A 22,901-nucleotide genomic window follows, 5' to 3' on the forward strand; every position below is an offset into this window, starting at 1 on the left:
ATGGATAGTTCTCTGCAAATATACATGCAGTGTGCAGCGGCAGCCAAAAAAGCAGACAGAATGTTAGGAAGCATTAAAAAGGGGATAGAGAATAAGACGGAGAATATCTTATTGCCCTTATATAAAACCATGGTACACCCATGTCTTGAATATTACATACAGATGTGGTCACCTCATCTCAGAAAATATATATTGGCATTAGAAAAAGTTCAGAAAAGGGTAACTAAAATGATTAAGGCTTTGGAATGGGTCCCATTTGAAGAGAAATTAAACAGGCTCAGACTTTTCAGCTTAGAAAAGAGGAGACTAATGGGGGAGATATGATAGAGGTATATAAAATTATGTGTGGCGTGGAGAAAGTGAAGGAGAAAAAATTATTGACTTGTTCCCATAATATAAGAACTAGGGGACACCAAATGAAATTAATGGGCAGCAGGTTTAAAACAAATAAAAGAAAATTCTTCTTCTCACACTGCACAATCAACCTGTGGAACTCCTTGCCAGAGGAGGCTCTGAAGGCTAGGACTATAACAGGGTTTTAAAAACAGCTAGAAAAACTCCTGGAGGTTAGGTCCATTATTGGCTATTAGGCAGGATGGGTAAGGAATGGTGTCCCTAGCCTCTGTTTGTCAGAAGCTGGAGATGGATGGCAGGTGAGAGATCATTACTTGTTCAGTTCACTCCCTCTGGGGCACCTGGGATTCGCCACTGTTGGCAGACAGGACACTGGGCTGGATGGACCTTTGGTCTGACCCAGTATGGCTGTTCTTATGTTCTAACCATTATTTTTGGTTCAAACACAGCTATTTACAACTATTTGCACAGAAAAGGCTAGAGATCTGTGGCATAGCAACAGGTACTCGCTTAGGACAATTAAGCAGCCAGCACAGGTAGTAAGTAGAGAACTGAGGGGTGCCGTGTCGGCTGCATCATATACAGGCTTCACATAGGTGCCAATTCTGGGGGCTTCTCAGTCGACCTGACTGGCTAGTTGCTAGGAAAAAATTACCGACGGTTGTGCATGTACATGGCGCACTCACCTAACTCGAATATATATCAGCAACTACTCAAAGAAGAACGAAGTCTGTAATAGTGGGACTAAGTCAGGTTTTCATTCATGTAAATACCAGTATCAGGGCTATTTTTTCCCAGGTCGCTTGTTTGTTTCATTTTCTTTGATGTATTTCTCAAAACACTCCATCACAAGTTTCTCTCTCTTTTTATCTATTTATTATATTGTAAACTCCCTCAACACACACACACACACACACACACACACACACACACACACACAAAATGCCTAGGCACAGTCTGAGGTGGCAAAATTAATAACAGCTGAGAATTGGCCCTCTCAGGGGATTGGTAGCAAAGTACACAGAGATAACTTCTAGGTCACTTAGCCAAAGCCAGATTTGTAATGACAGAATGTAACCACTAACTGATAGACTTTTTAATCTATATTTGGGGGCTGGGGAAGCGGGGGGGGGGGGCAAGTGTCTGCATCACAAAAGCTAACCCTTCATTTGACACAAGATGACACCCATTTTTGCAGTTTCCTTCACACAGTGACTAGACTCTCAGACTAGCGCCTAAAAGTCCATTTAACCCATGATGTTGCTGAAATGCTGTATATTTGCAATGGAAAAGAGTAGCAATTGTTTTTTAACCTACCACGAATACTGGTGTTTAATTAGACGAGGATGAGGAGGTAGGTGGCGATTCTGGAGGGACTTCTGGGCATCCCCTGGCTGCCATCCTCCCACCTCCATGGGTTCTGTGCTGGCTCCTGTGGCCCACCCCACCCCACCCCTCGCCCTTCCCATGGGCTCAGCACCAACTTCAGCAACCCCCATTCCCTGGCCACCACCCACTCCTGTGGGCTGCACCCAGCCCCTGCACACTAGGAGGCAGTGAGCAGCATGAGCACATGACAGACAACTCCCTAGGAGGAGGGGTGGCCATGAAGTCAGCAGCAGGAGAGAAGCAGTGTTTTCCCCTTCAAAGCACTGCTTTTCTCCAGCTGAGCACTGTGCAACCACCTCTGGCTCCTTCAGAGTCCTCCGGCCAGCACTTGCTCTGCTCACCACCACCTGTGTCTCTTGCCTACTCCCCATAGGTCACAAGGGAGCTTTCATTTCTATGCACAGATGTTCATAAGTCAGATGTTTGTGACCTGGGGAGTGGCTCTACTTACTATGTTTGTCCTTCCCCAGTCCTCTGGGGCCACATCCACGCTCCATGAGTTCTCAAAGATAATCTCTAACATTTCAAGATTGTTTCATCTACTTCCTCATCTACTTTAGGATGATTTTTATCAGGCTTTGTCAGCTTGAATACATCTGCTTTGTATAGCATACTTGAACCCTCTTCTTTCCTTATACAGGATTGGTATCCTTTTTGCTGTTAAATTAACTGTGTTAAGTATCTGGTCATAATTAACCTTTTCAGTAAAGACAGAAACAACATAAGCATTAAATACCTCAGCCTCCTTGGTGTTATCCATCATCAGCTCTGCTTCTCCACTAAGTAATATCTTTCCCTTCCTCTTAATATTCTTCTTTAATCATGTTTTTTGCTTTCTATGCCCCCCGTTAGGTTTAACTCATTCTGCATCTTAGCCTTTCAGATTTTATCCCAACACCCCGTCACCGTTCTTTTATGCTTAGGAATTTGTTCAAGATTCCACATTTTACTGAATTCCTTTTTCAGGTCATTATTAGCTCCTGGTGGTACCAAATCAGCCTCTTGCTATACCTCCAATCTTCCCTTTGCTCAGATCAAGTCCTTTGCAACTTAATCCTGATCACACTTTCATTGTTACCATGTGATCCATTGTGCCCTGTACCAGGCATGTGCAAAATGGGGGGCAGACCCCCTCGGGGGGCAAGAAATTTCACAAGGGGGGTGCAGTACAATTGGCTCAGGATCATCCATCTCATGAATTAAAGTGTTGAAATATATTACTGTTTTTATGTCTGTGTATTCACATTTATATACCAATTAATAAAGTCTGTACATTTGACACATTTTCTTACACATGACAAAAGGGTTTATTTTTCATATAAACGTAACTGAAATTTCCATCACTTTGGATTATGTTAGACAGGTTGTGGGGAGCCTGCTAACTGCAAGGACCAAAAGTTGAGCCCAATGTAAAAAGTTTGCTCACTCCTGCTCTCTACAACCAAAAACAGCATTTCCCATCCTTAGGCACTCCTGACAACTTTCAAATACACAGTTACAAAAGGAACCACTCCTACAGTGGTCACCCATCCACTAGCAATACCCTGAAAACAATAAAGACATCACAAATATATCCTGAGGCCATCTGCAAGTTAGTGTTATTACCTGGAAACAAAGTAAAGAGCACCTCATTGATAATACAAAGTCATAAAAGCCTCCTCTCTCAGAGCCACCCCACTTTTTGACAGAAATAAAAACCACATCTGGCTATTTTGACACAATACCCCACCTCAGACAGCTACATTAACACATCAGCAGCAGGCATGAAATTTTCTTCTTCTGAAATGTTCTCTTAAAAGAAAGGAACATTCCTTCTGATTTCAGAACAAACCTTTGGCAAAGAACAGGTCTTCTGGTTTTTACCACAATCTAAGAGCATTATCATACATCATCCGTGTTTACTGTCTCTCATTTACACCTGAATTCCATAGTACATCCTGCTTTTATCTTCTGGCATAGCAGAGTTCGAAAGGAAAATTGAAACATTTCCATCTTTCCATCCCCCTTTCTTCAATTCTTCGTTCACCCTGTAAATTGGTTCTAATAAATGACAAGTTCTCTATTTGGGGGATGTAAGTCAAAGACTTCAAGGCCGGAGTAAAATGAGCACGATCATCTCAAATGTCCACATCACAAAAAGAACTACGTCATTTGGCACAAGAGGCAGCCTCCACTCCAGAAAGGTCCAGGACTTGAACAAGCAGTGGCAGAACTATCTGAGAAAAGTTAACGCAAGCACAGTATTCGTCCATATTTTTGAATGTACTTTTCCTATAAACTGGAATAAAAGACAGGAACTCAAGGTAAGAGCTGCCACTCTCACTCCCATGTCATACTGAAGAGCTGAACTCTCAGTATGACACTGACAAGAACCCCTACAAAACAGTAACAGAGAGGGAGCCATGCTAGTCTATATACTATCAAAACAAAAAGTAGTCAAGTTTGTTAGTTTTTAAAGTGCTACTTGACTACTCCCTATGAAACAGTCTGTTTGAATTACTAGAAAATTAGAAGTACAGCAATACTTAGCTCATATGCAACACCCTCCATCCAAGGGTCTCCAAGTGCTTTATGTAAGAGTTCAGTTTTGTTATACACCTTTTACAACTGGAGAAAGGAAGCACAGGGAAGGCAAGTGACTTATCTAAGCTCACTCAACAAAGCAGTGGTAGAACAAGGAACTGAATTCCAGGTTTCCTGAGTCCTAGTCTAGTGACCTATTCACTAAGCCATCCTGTGTGCCGATTTAAAAGCACGTTTCTGCTCTAAAAAGTGATTCCATGAAGAAGATCATGTTTATTATCCATCAGTAATTTCCAGAAAATAGACCACATACGCTAGAGGGGTCTGTCACGCCTTAGCCGACGGTGGGCTTGCCAGTGCCGTGGGCATTGCTGCTGCCAACGAAATCGATGCCGTGTGCTTTCATTTCAGCACAGGATGCACCCATTTGGTCATTGCCAGCAGGGCAGTCCGGGATAGTTTTCCATTTTGGTACAGCCTGTACAGACAGCGCTGGAGGCCAGGAATGGGCAGGAAAGGAACCTGGTACAACAACGGGAGACCCTTTTGAAGCTGGGGGTCCGCTTAGAGTCTTCATCCTGGGCCATAACGTGAACTGCTGGCTTATCCGAGGCCAGAGGCTGCAAGGACTTCTCACAGAGGAAAGTTTTAAGCCTGTTAACCCAATCTTTACAGGCTCTGGCTGTCGGGCTGCAACAGTGGATGTAGGATTGCATTTGGTGGCCTTCTCCAAGGCATTTTATGCAGGACGCATGGCGTGTTTGCAGGCGGCACACAGCTTGAATCACAGGGAGCCCGGCATAGCAGTGACACAGCACACTAAATCTAACGAATGATCGAAGAATTTTTTTTTTTTTTTAGTTTAAATCACATAGAACAAGTGTAAGTAACTTGGACTAGGGAACAGCTAAAGAATGAACAAACTAACTAACAAGCCTTCAACTCTCTTGCAGAGACTAGCAACACTCTGTCTGCAGCCGAGGATGGCAGAGAAGGAACTGAGGTGCCCGTGCCACGCATGCACCAGAGAGCAAGAGCAGGTGCTTCTATGCATGCGTGGGAAACCATGGCTACGGAAGAATCTCCAAGCGCCGGTGCAAGGATGCACCGACACCCAGAGTGGAGCATCCATGGGGACACTACTCGAAGAAGAACAGGTATTGCCAGAGAGGTTGATATCTCAGGATGGACTGTCGCTCTTCCTAAGTCAGAAACCAGGAAATTCTTCATGTAAAAATAATCAAGCTACTCTTTAAAATGCTATATGAAGCAAGGAGAGCTATCAGTCTGGAAACTTTCAGAAGCACAAAATTCACCCTAGATTTCTTTTTTTAAAAGTAAGTAAATCACATGCACTAGCCCATTTGCATTTTACCCCAAAATAGCGCCTATTCTCTTCATACTAGAGTTTTCATTTCTTTTTAACAGTATAAATTATTTTCTTCAACAGGCAACATGTTTCTGTAGTTTGTCTCCCTACCGTACCTGAATCTGGTAATCTTCTCCAAGCCCTTCCAATTTCTTCTTATACTCATAGATGGCTTCCTTCATGTCATGCATTTCAGAGCAGCAGTAAATAGCACTGTCCACCTTGGAGAGGTGAAAAGGGAACTCAGTAACTGAAGGCACGAGATGAGATTTCACCCTTTCCCAGATGTCCTGTTTGATTCTACCTCTCCCCTCCGCCCCCCTCACCCATGTCATTTTCATAGTCTCCTCAATGAGCATACTCATTTGTGATCTATCAATTGAAAGCTGTCCTGTTGCCTACAGTATGACTGGCAACACCATAATGCTTTTAAGTTCCATGGTTCCTCTGCATGTTCTGGTGGGGCAAGAAATGAGAAAGCCTATATACAATCCATGCTACAGTGTGCACACGCCCTCTTCCCTCTCATGGAGGAGCTGGATGACAAAAGAAGCTGCATCAGTGCCACAGTTCTTTGCTGTAATCCCTGGTCACTGCTTCTGACCTAATGAGAAAGAAACTGAGACTGAGGTCAGCGCTACACTGCAGACTTCTACCGGCATAACTATGTCCGTCAGGGCTGCAATGAGCTGTGATTTGTGACAGACAAGCATGCGGGCAAAATCTCTCATGCAGCTGCAGCTGTCCCAGCAAAGCTGCGTTTCACCCAAAAAGGGAAAGGAGGGAGAGCACAGGAATAAGCTAAGACAGCAAAACTGCATCTTTACTGATGTAAGCTCCATCTACCCTATGAGAGTTTTGCTGCTATATTGTCCCATATCCAAGTATAGGTACAGTCTGCAGCCTGGTCCACCTTTGAAAATGTTACTGGCTATTTCAGTTAAGGGTCTGATTTTTGCCAGCATTGTCAGGGCATGGCACAGTTAGAGCAGTACAACCCCATCAGCATAGGCACACAGATGTCAGTAGTGAGGTGCCTTATATCCGTATAGCTTATCGCTGATCCCAGAGCAGAACAAGCTACGGCAGCGTAAGCACTTTTACTCCGGTAATCCAGAATCCACATTTAATGGGTAGCACTGGTAGTATTGGACTGGCATTGTTAAAGCAACAAATTTGCTGACATGTCAAAGGTCTTAACTCCCTCCTGGGGCCACGGCAAACCATGTACTGATTTATGGATGCCCACCTGAAACATTAGGTGGTTTCCCACAGAGCAATGCTTACAGGCTTAGAAGAAAGCTGTGCCTTGACCTCCTCACACAGGAGGAAATGAGGTATTGGCACAACGCCTATGAGGGGGCTAAGGAACAAGGGAACACTAGCCAAGCCCTTCTCACAAAGCACACGTCACATGGCAGTGCCCCCTACCGTCCGAAGCGGGAACACATTACACCAGTTGTCTACAGCTAGAGTAAAAGGAGGTGATGAAATAGTGATGTAAGCATCTCAAATACCGGGAAATCCATATTGTGCTGGGACTGGCAGCTCTTTGTCATGCATGTCCCACTATGGCAGGGGTGGGCAATAATTTTTGCTGGGGGAGCACGCCAAGATTTTGGAAAGTGGTCAAGAACGGCATTTTTCGATGGAGGGAATGGGGCGTCTGGGATGGAGGCTGGGTGCAGAAGGGAATTCGGGGTACAGGAGAGAGTGGGGGGTCTCTGAGGGAGTTTGAGTGGGGGGTGACCTGGACCAGGGGCACTGGGGGTGGGGTTGCAGAGGCTTTGGGTGATGACCTGGGACAGGGGAGCGGGGTGCAGCAGGAGGTGCAGGCTTGAGAAAGGGGTGTGAGTGAAAGAGAGGAGTCTGGCCTGGGGAGGGGGGTAAGGTCTGGGAAGGAGTTATGGCCTGAGTGGGGGACAGAGTCTTTGGGTGGTGACTTGGGGCAGGCAGTTGGGGTGCAGGAGGGGGTGAGGTGCCAGAGGCAGGCTCTGCCCAGGAGGTGCTTATTTAGGCAACTCCCAACCCCAGCTCCCTGCCTGCCACAACCCCAGGCTGCTCAAAGCAACTGGTTGCTCCGTGTGCCTCTCTGCACTGCACGGGGAAGTGGGGGGCGGGGGGACGTCTCACACACCCAGCACAATCAGTACACCTCCCACTGGGTGGAAAACTGGCCAATGGGAGCTCCAATGATTGTGCTGCTGGGGGTGGGAGCACTGCACAAACCTGAAAAAACAGTGCAGAGGGTGACATGGAGCACCCAGCTGCTTTGAACGGCAGGGAGCTTGCCTGAGGATCCCGGCACGGTGGGCTAGATCCAAAGGCACGGAGGGCTAGATCCGGCACACCGGCTATATCGTGCCTGCCCCTACCCAGTGCTGTACCACAAACCCTGGCCCATCAGTAGAGCTAATTTTAAACCCTAACTGTTGCTAATGTCATACAGTACAAGCTTTATTATATGGCATCCCTGGGGAACCAAAGTTTCCAGATAACAAAATGTGCCAGATATTCAGGCCGGCACAGGCCAGCCCCGGTGGTTGGTTGATCAACCAACCTCTGCAATTAATCAAATGTGCCGGTTATCCAAGTGCTGGATAACACAGCTTCTACTGCATTATGAAGCTGAACATGTGGAAGGTCTTGCGTGGGGGTACAGGATGCGCACCTTCCATACAAGGGCTAAATAACCGAAGGACCACCAACGTGAGATATGTAAGCCTAGACAGACAGACACTTACCTCTTCAACAATTTGTTGGCCTTTTGGTACCATGTCAATAAAGTTCTGAATCACCTGAAATCTGTCCCTAGATAAAGTACTAGCAGGATGTGGGAGGCTGTAAAAAAGGGAAGGAAAGAAACAGTGCATTTGAAGTTATAGTAACCTTCATCTCTTCTCTCCCTGCTTTTGTGTTTCTTTTCCATTTATGCCAGTTTAAAATCTTAAAGAAAACTTCACCCAATCAACCTAGCAGGCATGGCTATATATATAGTAGCTGAACTGACAAGTGTCATCCATTTTGAACAAGATTCTAACAGTTGGAGAGCTGTGCTCTATGTTGAAAACAGCAAATATCCAGAAAGATAGGAATGATTCCAGCAAACACAAACACACAAAGATGCAAAATGTTGTACTTCAAATGACTTTGGATTTCAGGGGTAAAAAATATGGAGATATACATATCCCAGAGAACTGGAAGAGATCTTGAGAGGTTATTGAGTCCAGTCTCCTGGCCTCTCAGCAAAACCAACCACCATCCCTAACAGATTTTTTTAATCTGTTTGTCCCAGGCCCCTAAATGGCCTCCTCAAGGGCTGAACTCACAACCTTAGTTTACAAGGCCAATACTCAAACCACTGAGCTAGTCCACCCCCACATCCGAGCCATGCTTTGGACTGCAGTGTTTCTATATTATGCACAGTTAGAATCCCTCCCCATGAGCACACTGCCTGTATTTTTAATGTCTGCATTCCTCCAGGAGGTGTTGTTGGCTGGTGTACTTTGCTGTCACAATGTACACAGTGACCACAGTGAGTCTGAGCTGCGGCTACCGCAGAAAGACGGGAGAAGGAGTGGAGATGTTCACTCCTAAAGCAGCCCTTTCTGGAGTAGTGCAAAGAGGGGAGTGCCCTGTAAGCAGGCTGGGGGCCACTATTCAATTTGGTGTGCAAGCTCCCCGGGGACACTAGTGAATCAGGCACTGGGTGGAAGGTGCTCTTGTGGGGAAGAGCCCCCCCCACGCCCTCAAGAGTGATAATGCAGGGAGCACTCCCCACCCTCCCTTATATGTTAATCAAGGGAGCCCCCAGCCCATAATGTTATTTAATGGGAATATAATGAAATCATCAATACCTTTAGCCACTTCCCAGTCTCTAATACAAACGCCAGAGCACCTACTCGCCTCAGACTCCCTCCTTGGCTAGAGTGATGGGAGAGACTGTATCTGGCTTCCGGAGCAGGGTGTGTGGGGAGAAAGCCATGGTGGAACATCCCCGGTGCAGGGCTGAGTGAGCCTGTAGTCGGCCTGTCTCTTACCACAGAGATCAAACTAAGGCCACATCTGCGTTATGGGACTACTTGGTGTGACTGTGTAGCTCAGGTGTGTGAAAAATCCACATCCCCTAGAGCAACACTGCTATACCAACCCAAGCCCCAATGTAGGCAGCGCTAGGTCTGTGGGACAGCGGCGATTGTTTTTATCAAGTTAGTTATTTAAGCAGCTCTGGTACCAAAGGAAGTCACTGTGCCTCCCCTAGCCCCATGTGATTCCACCTGCTCTCTACAATGGAGGGGAGGAGGGAGAGGGCACGCTTACTCTTCTTTCTGTGATGCTCCGTTGCGATGAAAAACCACCAGAGTGCCTAAGACCATGGCAAGGTTGGTCCTGCCAACGCCAGTTTGGCAGCTGAAGAGTAAAGCAGGAGGTGGTCTGCTGGGGTCCTGGAGCACGAACAAGTTTGGACTCTCCTTTAAATAAAATAGACACAAATCGTATCATCTCACACACACAGCATTATAAAATGCTTCACAGTGAATACATGCAAACAGCCAAGAGACTATCCAGTGCAGCTCACATTTATAAGACAAACATTAAATTCATATTATTTGGTGCTTGAATAGTTCCATCTTGAGATCTCAAAGATCATTACAAAGGGAGATCAATAAAGCCTCTGCTCAGTCCAGTCATTGCTGGTTTCAAGTCCTGTAACTTTCTGTAAGCTGTGTTTTGTAGCAGCTGCCAGGTCTATATTAAGTATTATAAGTTAATAAGAAATTGTGTATGGATACCATGAGTCCATAAGAAATCCTGGCTGTTCCTTTGTAAATGAAATTGTTTTCTCTGGCGTGAGCTTTCTTTTGCATGAGTGAGAAAAGTGTGACTGTGGGCGGGAGGGGTGCAATGGGATCAGTCCCTGAAACCAGCCTGTCTGAATGATCAGCTGCCAGCAGCACTGTGATGGCCAGATAATAACAGGATCTGAGCCCTGCAAAAGAATCCCACCCAAGAAAGAGAAAAAGGGCCCATCAAGAGAAGATCAAAGTCCCATCTGCTGTTAGCTAATGACTCATACAGAGACCTGGGCCAGTTGTGATGACTCATGGTCATAGAGAATCCTGGTGCAGTGGGACAGGGACTGAAACACATAGTAGATGGGTGCAGAGCTACAGAGGGTGCTTCTTGATATCATCGCTCTGAGGAGTTAGTCTCAGCTGGCTGGGGAGGCAGGAGAAGGCCACTGTTAACCAGGAACAAAACTAAGGCCTCCAACTCAATCCAGAAGCCAACGAACAGTCACGAGACAGCGAAAACTTTTGCCCAGTATGAATCCAAGCCAGATGTGCATCAGTAACATAAAATATCTCAGCCGTGATTCCTGAGACCCACAAAACCTTGCAAGGACCCTGGAGGCAAATGACCACTCCTGAGAACTTTGTGATGAAGGGCCAGAGTGTTATGCTCTCAGCATCTCTCATGCAGGAGGCTTGTGAGTCAGAGTTGGGTCAACCCCACAAATAACTCTAGATGCCACTTTGGGACTGGACTCGATCCAGCTATGCCATAGTGTTGCTCATCATGACAGATGCTCCTTCCCGAAACACAGGGGTTTAGCATTGTACTTCTGGCCAGATACACAAAGCTAGAAGCCTCAGATAAAATTTAAAAACAGAGCGTGCCAACAGGCTGAGAACTGGATGTAGACCTCTGGCAACTAAAATTAAATTAATTTAATTTAAGCAGGCCACTGGTCTTCAGCTTAACATATCAGACACAGGGGAGTCCCTGGCCCTAAGCCATGCTAAGCCACTGACTCATCACGCACCCTTCACCAAGTCATTTACCATCTATAAGCCTTATCTCAGGAGGGTATCTAGCTAAGAGAAACAGGAACCTCACTGGAAATCAGATCCTGCCTCTGAACTGAGTAGCTTCTCTGGAGGGAAATAAACAAGTAGATGGCATTTAGTGAAGCAATTTCTTGCTAGCATAATCAGAAAGACTGCCAGCAATCTGCTATTTTAACTTAACTCCCTCCAACTTGTTAATGATGTGAGACACCTTATAGGTGCCACAGCCTGCAGTCCTTACCCTAAGGAAATTGGTGAAAGCATCAAACTGTGCTTCTAGAGGTGCCCCATCTACAGGCAATGGCAGCCGATGGTACCTGCAAAATGCAGCAGAAAGACATTCATCAGGATGTGAGCAGAAAGGAATTCATTGAAAATAAGCAGGTTTTACACACTAATAAATTCCTAGAGCATGGACAAATGGAAACGCAGCGTTCTGATGTGTGAGAGGGCCTCCTTTAAAGTGACTCTAAAATAGTTATGCATTCAATAAGTGTTACTGTGTTTCTAATTTAGAAGAGAATTTTCAATATGTCATAAAAGCAGAGTGCTTCTACCATTCACCCTCTGGTTGAGAACAGCATGGTTTTATGAGGGGAGGTTCTCTGTGTCGCCTTCCCTCCCTTCACAGCTTCCAGACTTGACGTTGTATAACAGTGTTTCCATTCTTCCAGTACGGTGGACTGGACAGAATTTTCCCCAAAACCCATTAGTGTTGCTCTCCGGCCAGCCAAAGCCTTCTCCCTGCCCTTTGCCAGCATCTAAGTATACATGTTGAAACCACAGAACCTGTGACCTCTGGGAGATTGAGAATATGATCCAGAAGTAATCGAACACCAGGTCTTTGTTACAGTTCAGGGACTTTAGGAGAAAAGCTGACTGTCTGTTCATTTGGATCCCTTGCTATGGCATAAATAGAAGCCTGGTTAAAATAATTATGCAAAGGAAGAGGAAAAAAAAAGCAGAAAATAAAAAGAAGAGGGTACCAAGCTATGTGGGCAATCTAAAGGCAAGGAATGCAGTATGTGTGTGTGGTTTACCTGTACAATGGCAGCAGGAAGATGGGCCTTTTGTACACCTCCTCTGTCACATGGATGTCCTCTTCACGCTGGATGGTCACAGGGTGTGGCTCATCTTTGAAGTGCTCAATGTCATTATAGACATAGTAGGTGTTCTCACTCAGCTGGGCAAAATCATGGAGCTGCAGGAGATAAATACAAGAAAGCCTTGTTTAAAGCCAATCGCCTTGCTGTTCAATCCCCATTTTCAACTCCACCGACACAGCAGTTCATGGGAATTACAGCTCGGATAAACACATTGCTCCGTTTTGTACAAAGGAAAAACGCAGGTAGGCCGGCCTCAACATACTGGTCGCTAGACAGTTATTCATGCTGCATAATCTGGCACAACCGTCGGGCACATAAGGATTGAGGTAAACTGGCAAAACTGTGTGCACATCTAGAACTGAAGTAGCAGAAATGAGAGAGCTGCAGGACTAGTAGAGACACAATGGCAAAGCTGTGCAGATGGAACAGGGTGGGTGCCTGTGGGTCAGAACTCCTGCAAGATGGATTTTTCAGGTCAGGAACAAAGAGTTTGTGAGGTTTTAGCCTCTATTTTCTGGCCACTAAAAGTCACCAAATAAAGTTGAGAAATTATTTTACACATAATGGGTTCATTCATACTATATACACACAAATCACGGCCTCACCCAAGGGTCACTTCCCACTGGACAGTGAAAAAACGTCTACAGAAAACCCACCTTTCCCGATACAGAGCATCGGAATTACCAGTTGGTACCAATCATTTGTCCCTGTCCCCGTCTCCTTCCAAACACATGCTCAGTTCAGCCCAGGCCCCAGCACCAGAACTGACAGCCCAGGCCCCACATTTCATACAGCGCAACAGTCTCCTTATGCCTCCTCATCACCTCTTTCCGAATCGCAAGCTCCATGTTTTCCACTGTGACCCCTCTCTGAAGGCTGTGCAGGTTTTCGTGCAAATTCTCCTTTCCTCTGGGTGTGTAGGGTGCAAAGTCGTTTTCCATGCGGAGAAACAGAACAGGCTCCTCGCGCACGCAGAAGAAGATGCACTCCTAAAAAGACACAGATACACATCAGCCAACATTCTCCACCAGGCCAGCTTTGCAAAAGGTAGAGGAATGCCTAGTTGAGCTCAGCATCTAGAGACACTAAACTAGACAGACACTGAATTTGGTGTTGAAGCCTTGTGAGGCACATAGTGGTAGGCATGATGTACTAACCCAGACAGAGGCATACCGATGCGTCATTTCCCCCCCCCCCCCCATCGAGCCGGGGGAGTGAAGGTCTCAGTGTTCAAGGAAGATGTTAAAGACACTGGGGTGTTATTTTTCATGATTTGTTTTGTGTGTTAGGAGGAATTTGAGACCATGTGCTTTAATCCTGTCCCCACAGGTCTACACACTTTGGATGCGTACTGCACGTTTCTGCCTAGAACTTTCCTCTAGCCCAACTTCCGCTTGCAAGAGGAGCTGCTGCTGGGTCTCTAGTTGTGCTTAAGACCTCAGCACTTTCTTTGTGGGCACTGAGTACAGTGACAGCGTTAGCCTGCTTATGTGATCAAATCAAATAAATTAGAGTTATTTTATTCTTCCCACCCACACCCTGCTCCCACCATCACACTCTGTACCTCAAAGCAGCACCCTACATCCCCCATGTTCACCACTGCCATATAATTATGACACGTTTTGTACAAAGCAAGCCTTGTGCAGCATTATTTTAGAAGTCTGAATCTGCTGAACACTGATGTCTGGCTGGCTCGTGTGTGCTATCGTTGTATGTGAAATTATGAAGTTTTGCCGGCTGCCCAGTAGAAATGTGTTGTGAGGCTGGGAACACCCCCAGACTGTCAGTACAACAATTGTGGAGCCAGATAAGCTGATGGCCCATTAAACGGAATCCACTCCCTCAGCAATCATTGCAGAGGATGCTTATTCCCGGAGAGCACACGCAGACAATGGAGAACACTTCCCCAGTGGGGGTGGACCCCTCCCCCAAAAAGAGTAGATCTTGCCTGCAATCTGGAAGAAACTACAAAGAAGGGAAGTGACATCACGTCTTGGCTTCACTCCCCACAGACCTCAACACCAGGCAGAAGGGCTGGATGATGAGACTGTGAACCAGGGGAGGGTATTCCTGGGACAGAAGGCAGTGCTAGCCAGTTTATTTAGGAAGGTACCAAAAGTCAAGGTGAGACATTGCTTGATTCAAATTCTGTTTATAGACCTCAGATTGCAAATATATTTTTCTTCATGGCTAACCAACATTGATTTCTATGCTTGCTACTTACAATCACTTAAAATCTGTCTTTTGGTAGCTAATCAAATCTCTTTTGTATGTAGGTAGTCCATTGTGTCCGACGATGATGTCTTGAGCTTGCACAGGCTCATCGGTTGTGGACTCGCATGTGGTTGAGGAGTCCAAGCTTTGAACGGCATGGGCGTTCACAGTGGGGGCAAGGGAAATGTCCTGGCTCCTGGAGGTGGACAGCCCTCAGTGGGGAAAGAACGGATCAAGAGCTATTTAGAAAAGCTAGATGCACACAAATCCATGAGTCCAGATTTAATGAACCCAAGGGTACTGAAGGAATTGGCAGATATCATTGCAGAGCCTTCGGCTATGATCTTTGAAAACTCATGGAGATCGGGAGAGGTCCCGGATGACTGGAAAAAGGCAAATGTAGTGCCCATCTTTAAAACAGGAAAGAAGCACCATCCAGGGAACTATGGACTGGTCAGCCTCACCTCAGTCCCCAGAAAAATCATAGAGGGAATCCTCAAGGAATCCATTTTGGAGCACATGGAAGAGGGGAAAGTGATCAAGAGTAGTCAACATGGATTCACCAAAGGCAAGTCATGCCTGACCAATCTGATTAGCTTCTATGATGAGGTAACTGGCCCTGTGAACATGGGGAAATCAAAGGATGTGATATACCTTTACCAAATACTGTCTCCCTCAAAATTCTTGACCATAAGTTAAGGAAGAATGGATTGGATACATGGACTGTAAGATGGATAGAAAACAGGCTTGACAGATGGGTCCAACGAATAGTGGTCAATGGCTCGGTGTCTGGTTGGCAGTTGGTTTCAAGTGGAATGCCCCAAGGATCAGTTCTAGGGCCAATACTGTACAACATCTTTATTAATGACCTGGATGAGTGGATGTATTGCACCCTCGGCAAATTTGCAGATGACACTAAGTAGGAAGTCACAAAGATACACTGGAGGACAGGGACAAGGTCCAGAGTGACCAAGACAAACTGGACGATTGGGCCAAAAGAAATTTGATGAGGTTCAATAAGAACAAGTGCAGAGACGTGAACTTGGGACAGAAGAATCCCAAGCACTGCTACAGGCTGGGGACTGACTGGCTAAGTAGCAGAGCAGCAGAAAAGGACCTGGGGATTACAGTGGATGAGAGGCTGGATATGAGCCAAGAGCGTGCCCTTGTAGCCAAGAAGGCAAAGAGCATATTGTGGTGCGTTAGGAGAAGCATTTCCAGCAGATCTGGAGAAGTTATTCTTCCCCTATACTCAGCTTTGGTAAGGCCTCATCTGGAGTATTGCATTCAGTTCCGGGCCCCCCAGTATAGAAAGGACGTGGACACATTGGAGAGGGTTCAGCAGAGGGAAACGAACATGCTTAGGGGTCTGGAGCACGTGACCTCTGAGAAGAGACTGAGAGATTTGGGCTTATTTAGTTTGCAGAAGAGAACCACGAGGGGCAATTTGATAGCAGTCTTCAACTTTCTGAAAGGGGACTCTAAAGAGGATAGAGAGAGATTGTCCTCAGTGGTGACAGATGGCAGAACAAGGAGCAATGGTCTGAAGTTACGGAAGGAGAGGTACAGGTTGGATGTTAGGAAAGACTGTTTCACCAGCAGGGTGGTGAAGCACTGGAATACGTTACAAAGAGAGACGGTGGAATCCACATCCCTAGAGGTTTTTAACTCCCGGCTTGACAAAGTCATGGGTGGGATGATTTAGATGGGGTTTATCCTGCTTTCGGCAGGGTCTGGACTATATGACCTCCTGAGGTCCCTTCCAGCCCTAGAATTCTATGACTAGGCAGAGATGGTTCAGTCCTGGGGTGCAAGGCTGGGAGACAGGGGAAATTGGCTGTAGACTCTCTATTCTTGGTTCACGAGTAGCTGGGAGAATCATTCACATGCAACTCAGGGTGCATCCTGTGAGTGTCTGTGTGAAGTGCAGCACCTGCCAGCAGCTTGTAGCTTGCCAAAAGCATCACACGGTGATGGATATCCCAGGTGAGGGAACTGACAGCTCAGTGGTCCCACAGCACAGAATGTACCCCGGCAATCCCATCGCTCTCCCCCACCCCCGAAGGTCCACACTGAGAAATGCAGTAGAAAACCAACAACGATTTTTTTCCACCGTGGGCAGAATTGTTATTCATGCTCCACTGGGCTTCTGAACAATGTGATGATTACATTCTACTTTTCAGCGTATCTGAGCTCACTCTATGCGGGTTCAGTCATGTATCTTGTAATTCCCCTTCACGCTGATGGGTGGGATTACGTATGTGACAGACTAGGACCCCCTTGGGACTGTCACCCAATGCCACTGAGCCTGTTTTCCCTGCCAGCATGGCCCCCTAGTGCCCTGTGGAGTCACACATGCCAGCCTGCTACAACACAGACCCAGGATCCTGGCCACGCCCCCAAAGCTGCAGACCTCAACTGAAAACAGCTCAGTGAGATACTTATTTTCAGCACTTCAGTGGAGCTGAACCCAGCCCCTGTGGGAGCTGAACCCTACATAAATCCATCTTATGCTGTGCAGAGATCTCTGTACAAGTTCACGAAATTCACCCTCAATATGAAGAGAGATATGCACCGAATCCTTCTCCCCCATAACAATTGTTCACACTGCTTTTATTAATAAACAAAGTTATGTATTAATGATCAAAAGGTAGGATTTAAGTGATCATGAGATATACAGCACACAGAAGAGTGTGGGTTACTAAACAAAACAGAATGGAATATGCAAGCTAACCTTTAGCTTGCTCTAAGGCTAAGGCTACAATGTTGCCATAGCCCGAAATAACTTTAAGGGGTATCAGGAATGAAATAACATGCTTTTAATTGCCCTGCTATTTTGAGTGCAGTGTTTGGCTGTGAGGCTTCTATTTCAAGATACAAATGTATTCTGAAATAGAAACCCCGGTGTAACCATAGCCTAAGAAACTGGTTACTTGTAGTATCCTACCCTCAAAGTTGTTCTAATAAGTTTCTTTCACAGACAGGAAAGCCTTCCAGACTGGGTCCAATCCTTCCCTCTGTTCAGTCGATGTTTCCAGCAGTCATCTTACGTAAGGAAGAAGTGATAACCTAGATTACCTCACCCCACACCCTTATATAGGTTTTGCTTATGGCTGGAATCTTTTGTGTTAAGTCTTAACATTCCCTCTGCTCTAGTGAGAAAAATACAGCATCCAAAATGAATCCCAGCATCAGGTGACATGGCTACATGTCTTGGTAGGAGCCACAACAGCCCCTCATCCCAGCAAAAGTGCTACGTAAGTGCTGGTTTGTTTAGCAAAAACAAAGTTCATTCACAGATCACTGTCCTGTGTTTTGGGCCATTACATTCCTTGAGCACTACTAATGGCTCTGACTACTTTAGTAACGCAGATTTATACTTCATATCTCTAATTTTAAATAAAGGAAAGATACATTCATACAAATTGGATAATCATAGTCAGTAGATTATAACCTTTCCAAGGATCTCTCACATAAACCATATTCTAATTGTCATATTCATAAGCATATTCCCATAAAAATATGAAATGCCCCATTAACATATGCACATTAAGAGACAATTATCTCCTGCAATATGAAACACTAATTTTTACTGCCTAGATAGGTGTGCATTTGGTTTCCCCCCACCCACATACAGACATACACAACCCTACCTTGTGCCCATCATTCTGGAGTTTCTGCAGCACCTTTCTGAATCCATTGAGACTGGGCTGTCCCATTCCAAACACTTCATACCTGCCTTTGGCCTGTCGGAAATTTGGAGCTCCACAGCTGTCAGTAGTGTTCAAGACATCTAATTTACTGTATATATCTCTGACCATAAAATATTTCCCCTGCAGAACACATGATGGAGAAAAGACAAGGATTTGAGTATGAAACAACAAGCTTTTTGTATGCAACCTAGCATCTACATAGAACTGAGCCTATTTCAATTCAGCAGGAAGGAAGAGCAGCAAGAGATAACCAAGCAATGTATTTCAGCCACTCTGCTCAATAGAACCTTTTCCCAGACACATGTTCAGTGCCCCTATATACCCACCATCCCTGACCACAAGCACATAATAGAATGGGAAAGCAGGTATCACAAGCAATAACTGTCTTACCAGCTCACAAGGGCTACTCATTCTAAGAAATGCAAAACAACTTCAGAATTTGCTTAGCCAATTGTGCAATGAAGAAAAATTTCTTCAGATCTTCCCCCAGCAGGTGATTAGTTTATACACTGAAGCAGCTGGTCTGATTCCATAACAAAGCTGAGAGAAATACTCACATGAATCCTAGACCCCACGTGAACATAGCCTAGAAACCAACATTTCCACATGTTTGTAAACAGCAGCCTGCATGCTTAGAGAGACTGCAAAGCTCTCTGGTATGAAAATGTTCACAGAACTGCAGTACACTAATTTCAACTGCCTTTCTCTGTCTTTCCTTTCTTCTCCCATCCTCCAACAGCTACCCACCTCCATGCCCACAAGCACAGAGACCCCGTTCCAGATTCAAATAAGTCAATCCAAAACCTGTAAGGAAACCTCATTATGACCTGAATAACATGCTTGCAAGGATTGTGAAATGAACCCTGTGGCATTTGTACAACTGTTGCACCCTTAAAATGCACAGTATAATTTTCACCGCAAGGAACGTAACTTGCCTGCATTAGATACACTGTGATAAAGCATGCTCACAGCCTTTACCTGGACAAGATAGTGTTCTAATGTGGTCTCTGAAATCCGCCCCACTATGTAATTGGCCTTTAGCAGGTCATCGTGAATCTGAAATTCCTCTTTGCAGTTGTACCTGTGAAAGCCACACAACAACATATAGCATTTAAAACAAAGGCTTTTTTCCTCCAATAAGCATGGGAATAACAGACCAAAAAAGGTGAAGGGATTAAAGCTCAGAGATACCATCTGAGAAAAAAGCCACCTGTCCTGTCCCTGTCCTATTCATTTGGTAAATCTCACCTACAATAGATTGTCTATAACTACAACTACTGGTTGAAATCCCAGAATGTGACCAAAGCTAAACTGTGTACTATATATGGTCCATGGTTTTGTGCCTTGTTTAGGATGAAGTGTCCGGAAAAAGCATTTGCTGATACATGTTGCTCTACGGCATAATGGTGTGTAAACGTATGTATTGATGCCCATGTTGATGCTTTCAAATGTGTTCCATTGGAGTGCCCTGACAGAAGGCCCAGAAGTGGCAGTAGCCCTGGTGATGTATGAATTGATTGAAGAGCAGGTAAGGTGTTTTGATCATAACCAAATCTCACACACTGTGATAGTCATTTGGATAGTCTTTGGAAACCGTCTCCCATGGAACGCTCTCTTGTACAGATGAACAGCCTTGGTGATTTACAGTTAGCCTTTGTTCTTTCCAGATTAAAAAGTCAGTGCTCTGCAGACATCCAGAATGTGAAGTCTGGCGTACTCCACATTGGCGTGTGGCTTTGGGAAGAAGACAGATAAGTATATAGTGTGGTTAATGTGAAATGTGGTAGTGATTTTAGGGAGAAATTTGGGATGTAGCCTTAGGATGACTTTGTCTTTACGAAACATAGTATAAGGTGGATTGGTCATAAGAGCTGCCAGTTCTTTTACTCTTCTGGCTGTTGTTATGGCTATTAGAAATGAAGTTTTCATGGACAGGCGTAACATTCAGGAATAGGTGGTTTTATAGGTGGAAATATATTGTTGAGTCTTTTCAGGAACTTTTTTATTGTAGGGTGTGCAGTCTTTGAGCACACAGTCTATTTTAACTTGATGCATAGAAATGGCGGCCAAGTGTACTTTTATGGATGTATTTGCCCACACATGCTGTTTAAGGTGTAACATATAATCTAGAATTTTTGGTATGGAGGTAAGGCTTGGCGTTGACTGTTGCGAGCACCAAGACTGAAAGCATGACCATTTTTAGTGGTACGTTTTTCTTGTGCTAGACCTTCTGATTTAATTAGCATGGCTTGAACTTGTGGGCACTGTAGTTCTGCTTGTGCTAGGCCTGGAAGAGCCAAGCAGTTAGACAGAGCATCTTGAGGTCAGGATGAGAGAGTGTCCCACTGTTCTGAGTCAGGAGCTGTGGCTTGCGAGAAAGGCAAAGTGGAGTGGTTACTGAGAGTTGTGTTAAGAACAGGGAACCAAGTTTGGCAATGCCAGAGCAGCATTATCAGTACTAGTCTAGCTCTGTCTAGTTGTATTTTGTGGACTACTTTGTGCATCAGTGAAATGGGCAGGAAAGCACACAGGAAGGTGCCTCCCACTTCACAAAGAATACATCTCCCATCGAGTTCTTGTTCCTACCCACTCTGGAGCAGTAATTTGGACACTTTGTATCGGTCTCTGTGGCGAATAAGTCTACGACAGGGAACCCCCACTAATGGAATACGCTATATAGAGTATGTGTTTCCATCTCCCACTTGTGGTCTTGGCAGAAATACTTGCTGAGAGTGTCTGCAACAGTGTTCTGTTTTCTGGGAAACAGGCTGCAGAAATGTGAACATGATAGTGTACACACCAGTCCTACAGCAGCATTGCTTCCTTGCATAGTTGATGCGATAGAGTGACACCCTGTCAGTTGATATAGTACATTGCAGGCTATGTTGTCTTTGCGGACTGCTCTGAGCTTTAGGAACAATTAAGTGTAGCTGTGTCTCTTGTGACAGCCAAAGACCCTGAATGGAGCATGGAGCCAAATGGGCACCCCATCCCATAAGAGAGGTAGCTGTTGTGATTGAACATACCACATTGGGTTGCTGGAAGGGGATGTCTACTGCTGTGCTGGTAGGTTGTAGCCACCATTGGAGGGTGGATTTGATGGTGAAAGGCACACTTAGTCTTTTGCTTATTGGGTATATGTAGGGTCTGTAGACTGTATGCAGACAGGCCTGCAAGGGTCACATTTTTGCATGCACTTTACGACAAAGTTTCTACAATGAGATAACTGGCTCTGTGGATAAGAGAAAATCAATGGATGTGATTTATCTGGACTTTAGCAAAGCTTTTGATATGGTCTCCCACAATATTCTTGTCGGCAAGTTAAAGGAATGTGGAGTGGATAAATGGACAGTAAGATGGATAGAAAGCTGGCTAGAAGGTCATGCCCAGAGGGTAGTGATCAATGGCTCGATGTCGGGATGGCAGTCGGTTTCTAGTGGAGTGCCCCAAGGTTCGGTTCTGGGTCCTGTTCCGTTCAACATATTTATCAATGACCTGGATAAGGGGTTGGATTGCACCCTCAGCAAGTTTGCAGACGACTCTAAGCTAGGGGGAGAGGTAGATACGCTGGAGGGTAGGGACAGGGTCCAGACTACTTAGACAAATTGGAAGACTGGGCTGCAAGAAATCTGATGAGGTTCAATAAGGGCAAGTGCAGAGTCCTGCACTTGGGCCGGAAGAATCCCAAGCATTGTTACAGGCTGGGGTCTGACTGGCTCAGTAGTAGTTTTGCAAAAAAGGACCTGGGTGTCGTAGTGGACAAGAAGCTGGACATGAGTCAACAGTGTTCCGTTGTAGCCAAGATAGCTAGAGGCATATTAAGTTGCATCAAGAGGAGCGTTGCCAGTAGATCCAGAGAAGTGATTATTCCTCTTTATACGGCTTTGGTGAGGCCGCATCTGGAGCACTGTGTCCAGTTCTGGGCCCCCATTTATAGGAAGGATGTGGATACACTGAAGAGGGTCCAGTGGAGGGTGACCAAAATAATTAGGCCACCTGGAGCATATCACTTATGAAGAAACGTTGAGAGAATTGGGACTGTTTAGTCTGCAGCAGAGAAGGCTGAGGGGGGACTTGATAACAGCCTTCAGCTTACTGAAGGGAAGCTGCAAAGAGGCTGGAGAGAGGCTGTTCACAGTGGTCACAGATGGCAGAACACAGAACAATGGTCTCAAGTTGTGGTTGGAAAGGTCCAAGTTGAACATTAGGAAAAACTTTTTCACTAGGAGGGTGGTGAAGCATTGGAATGGTCTACCCAGGGAAGTATTGGAGTCTCCATCCCTGGAGGTGTTTAAGTCTCGCCTCAACAAAGCCCTGGTGGGGCTGATCTGATGGGTTTGGTCCTGCTTAGAGCAGGGGGCTGGACTCGATGGCTTTTTTA

The 22,901-nt window shown here is 45.5% G+C and overlaps 1 protein-coding gene across 9 annotated transcripts in view; it reads right to left on the reverse strand.

Annotated features, from left to right (window-relative positions):
* Positions 1 to 22,901, reverse strand: part of PALD1 (phosphatase domain containing paladin 1) — a 200,005-nt gene that overhangs the window by 93,620 nt on the left and 83,484 nt on the right. For all 9 annotated transcript variants that reach the window (XM_075000268.1, XM_075000271.1, XM_075000274.1 and 6 more), the window contains 8 exons: positions 19,499 to 19,601; positions 18,461 to 18,640; positions 13,418 to 13,582; positions 12,528 to 12,688; positions 11,729 to 11,804; positions 9,956 to 10,107; positions 8,380 to 8,476; positions 5,752 to 5,856 (listed from right to left, as the gene is read on the reverse strand). In XM_075000268.1, the coding sequence (XP_074856369.1) occupies positions 5,752 to 5,856; positions 8,380 to 8,476; positions 9,956 to 10,107; positions 11,729 to 11,804; positions 12,528 to 12,688; positions 13,418 to 13,582; positions 18,461 to 18,640; positions 19,499 to 19,601 (1,039 nt within the window). The remainder of the gene's footprint in view (positions 1 to 5,751; positions 5,857 to 8,379; positions 8,477 to 9,955; positions 10,108 to 11,728; positions 11,805 to 12,527; positions 12,689 to 13,417; positions 13,583 to 18,460; positions 18,641 to 19,498; positions 19,602 to 22,901) is intronic.

The sequence above is a fragment of the Carettochelys insculpta genome, chromosome 7, assembly GCF_033958435.1.
Source record: "Carettochelys insculpta isolate YL-2023 chromosome 7, ASM3395843v1, whole genome shotgun sequence".
Lineage (NCBI taxonomy): Eukaryota > Metazoa > Chordata > Testudines > Carettochelyidae > Carettochelys > Carettochelys insculpta.